Source organism: Limulus polyphemus, unplaced genomic scaffold (assembly GCF_000517525.1).
Source record: "Limulus polyphemus unplaced genomic scaffold, Limulus_polyphemus-2.1.2 Scaffold730, whole genome shotgun sequence".
Lineage (NCBI taxonomy): Eukaryota > Metazoa > Arthropoda > Merostomata > Xiphosura > Limulidae > Limulus > Limulus polyphemus.
Genome location: NW_013666340.1, coordinates 246169 through 249674, shown reverse-complemented (window position 1 = coordinate 249674; position 3506 = coordinate 246169). Strand labels below are relative to the sequence as shown.

Genomic DNA, 3506 nt, shown 5'->3' with positions numbered 1-3506 from the left:
AAAGTAAAAAAAATTATAAGTAAAGTAAAAAAAAAGTAAGTTGCTGCTTGGAATATTTCTTCCACGCGGTTATTCAAATGCAGCAGTCATTAAACTTCTTTTCCAAAAATATTAATTAAATCAAAATTCTCATTAGTAACAATCATCATCAAACTATGAGTGCTAGAATAAATATCATTATGCACATTTAGAAAATAAACCACGAAAAGTTATAGCAGTGAAATACTTGGTATTACTTTTCAAAGAAACTTAAGGTCTGTTCGATTATTGTTTATATAAATTCAACTTTACTGAGACTCTATCGTTATTATTTTTAATGATATCTAGAATGTTAAGTAAATATAACACCTTTGTTGGCATATGAGCCATAAGGTTTTCTTAGGTGAGGAATATTAAAAGGTACTTTGTTTAATGTAATTTTCATTTATCGGAGGAATTAATGGAATTTAATGTTAAATTTTCAAAAAATACATTTCATTCATAAAATCAAAAATGTGCACTCAATTAAAAATCTATTTTATAGCCTTTCTGCTTTAATCAATCGCTGACAAGCAATGGGTAGACTTTATGAATCTAGGCAAAAAACAACAAAAGAATCTCAAAAATAGCTCGTTTAAAACAAGCAATTTTTTTATAATAGCTTTTATACATTTGGCAAGAAAGTATATATTATAATAACATTAAAAAAATGATATGACCCGGTGGGTCAACAGTAAGTGTACAGATTTGCAATGCTAAAATTCGGGGTTCGATTCACTGCTGTGGACAGAGTGCATTGTGTAGCTTTGCGCTAAAAAACAACAAGGAAATACAAAAAAAAATGCAGTAATTACATTTCTTAATATAACATGAACAAAAGCATCTGGTCATCGTTAATTTGGGAATAATAAAATTACGCCAGTAAAGATGTACTTTGTTTTTTAAAATCGCTCTACTCATATAAGCATTTTGGATAGTAGTAAAAGGGTTGTAGCACGAAAGAAATGGTTTATGGCTAACAGATGGTGCTCCAGTTAATTAAATTTTGGCCGTTTGGTGTCACTGTTGTTGCGATCGACATAGACGAGCTGGAATAAATGAAGAGGCAGATAGTGTTTAGAGATCGGTTGGAGGGCAGAATTCTGATAGTAGTATTTAACTTTTAAGTTAACGGTAGCTGTTATGTTTATAGAGGATAAATAGTAATATATATGTAAGGACAAGCATATTATTAAATTACGTTAATGAGCAAACGTTAATGTATTTTATAGTTGTGCACAGCTGATGTTACTAAGTCACTCTGCCAGCCCCAGTATCAAGTAATGTGTTTACATCAACTGATCAAGTTCAGATTCTGGGATGTTGCAGTCAGCATAATTCAGGTAAACTAAATATCTATTGATATTGGGTACAGACTAGTAGCAGTACAGCTAGTCTATTTAACCAATTTAATTGTGATTTAATATTTTCACCACAATTTAAGACGGATAAAGGGTATTCAAATATATCTTATTGTTATTTAATTTATAACACTCAGTGACAGATAAACGCTTATAAAATTTGTAAGTTGTGTCAAATCCTAAAGTGTTTAGGTGTTATTGTATATAGCTTGAGCCATGATATAGCTATATGCAAGTTATGGCCAATTATGTTGTGTGAATAAATTTGTATTAAATCTGTTAAAAATGGATTTGCCTTTTTGGTATAATTGCAAAATGTAAGCCTTGTAAGGGAGATAGTAATTATGAGTTATTTGTATCTTACAGGAAGGAACCACAACCAAATTTTGTAGAAGATGCATTATAATGGAACAATGAGAATGCTGTATTCCTTGAGATGGTCTGTTGAAAAAGTATGGTCACTAGCATAATAAAATCCACAGTTGCGTGTATAACATTGTCAAGTTGCTAGGCTGGCTAGTGATAGTATGGCAGTAATGTGGAGAAGAGCTGTTGTATTGCTGGTATTGGTCATTGCTGTCCTTCAAGTAAGTAAATACTGTTCTTGTTATTTGTGTGTGTGTGTGTGTGATGTACCTAACAATTATGCAAAATTCATATATTAACTGTAGACGACCAGAAACAACTTGATTTGTTACTTAAAATGCTATGTGTCATGCACTGTGTTGAAAAAAACATCTTTTAATCAAAATTGTTAAGTCAGGATAACAGTTTTTGAAAGATTAATTCTGCTTGTTAAGCTATTATGAATTATTTATTAAGAACATAAGAAAAATGGTTATAGTTGTTACCACGTATATAAAGATCTTGTGTGCAAGTGCTTAATTGCAATGAATCACTTATATTCTAAATTTTATATGTACTAGAGAAGGTGAGTCCAAGCTTTATCTTCCCATCATAGCTTAATTTTCATAAATGGAGAGAATGAAGCATTTTCTTTTCAAAATTCATATAAAATTGCACACTGTAATTTAAAATTTTTATATTTAATTTATGTTCAAATTTACATAAGTAGATCTTGGCACTTCTTTAAGTTATTTTCATCATATCTTAACACCAATTTGAAGGTTTATGACACTTGTCAGTAATCACACCTAGATTTTTTTCCTTCTTCTAAAAGAAATAAGCTGTTCCCAATTTCTTCACTTTAATTGCATTTCTTCACAGTTTCAGTATTTAAAACTTATCTTTAATATTTTGCCCCATGTTAAGTTACACAAGATGCTTTAGAATTAAAGAAATATTCTTAATGAAATCAGTCTTCCTCAGCATATTAGTACTGTGAGAACTTAAGAACTACTATTTCCCAAGTAGCTACATAAATCATTGACAGTTGTTCAAAAAAAGATCTTATCAAACTCCATTTTAAACTTTTTTACTAATTCCATAAGAAATTAAGTAATATAGTTTCATAATAAATATTTGGTGTGCAAAGTGTAATTTATGCAATACATATTGAATTATCTCTAAGATTGTAACAGTTGAATGGCATTCTTGCAACTTTGCTTGAGTATTTGAAAAATACTCAAAATTCATCATTTTTTATCAATTTAACTTTAATTGTGTTTTTGTTATTTCTTTATCTACTTAAATTGTACAAAAGAAACATACATCATTTTTGCATCAAACATTCCCAGTGATGACTGCTTTAAAATATGCATAAATTTACATAAAAACTGTTAGATATGAGATGAGAATAGTTATTAAACATATGCTTTTTTCTCATGATTTGAATATACAGTAATATAAAAGTACAGTGAAATGAAAATAAAGTACACTTTAATAATCCATTAAAGATTATTGAAATTAATGTTTTTAGATAACAGCACCTTGGAAATCTGGAATAAGTAGTAGTGGAAGAGCAAGAATCAGCTTAATGTATCATAAACCAGAACTTTTCAACTTTTCAGAAAATTAAGATTGAATATAAAAGACAGAAACTGCTAATCTTGGAGGAATGTTTATATATATATATATATATATATATATATATATATATATATATATATATATATACACACACACACAACTAACTAAACTAAACTTAAACGTAACGTTAACTTAAAC

At 28.8% G+C, this 3506-nt stretch overlaps 1 protein-coding gene across 2 annotated transcripts in view; it reads left to right on the top strand.

The window, feature by feature from the left end:
* Positions 1–1055: 1055 nt before the first annotated feature.
* LOC106460223 (beta-1,4-glucuronyltransferase 1-like) overlaps positions 1056–3506 on the top strand; it is a 61158-nt gene continuing 58707 nt past the window's right edge. For both annotated transcript variants that reach the window (XM_022386884.1, XM_013919905.2), the window contains exons 1-2: positions 1056–1361; positions 1746–1966. In XM_022386884.1, coding sequence (XP_022242592.1) covers positions 1907–1966 — 60 coding nt within the window. In that variant the 5' untranslated portion in view covers positions 1056–1361; positions 1746–1906. The remainder of the gene's footprint in view (positions 1362–1745; positions 1967–3506) is intronic.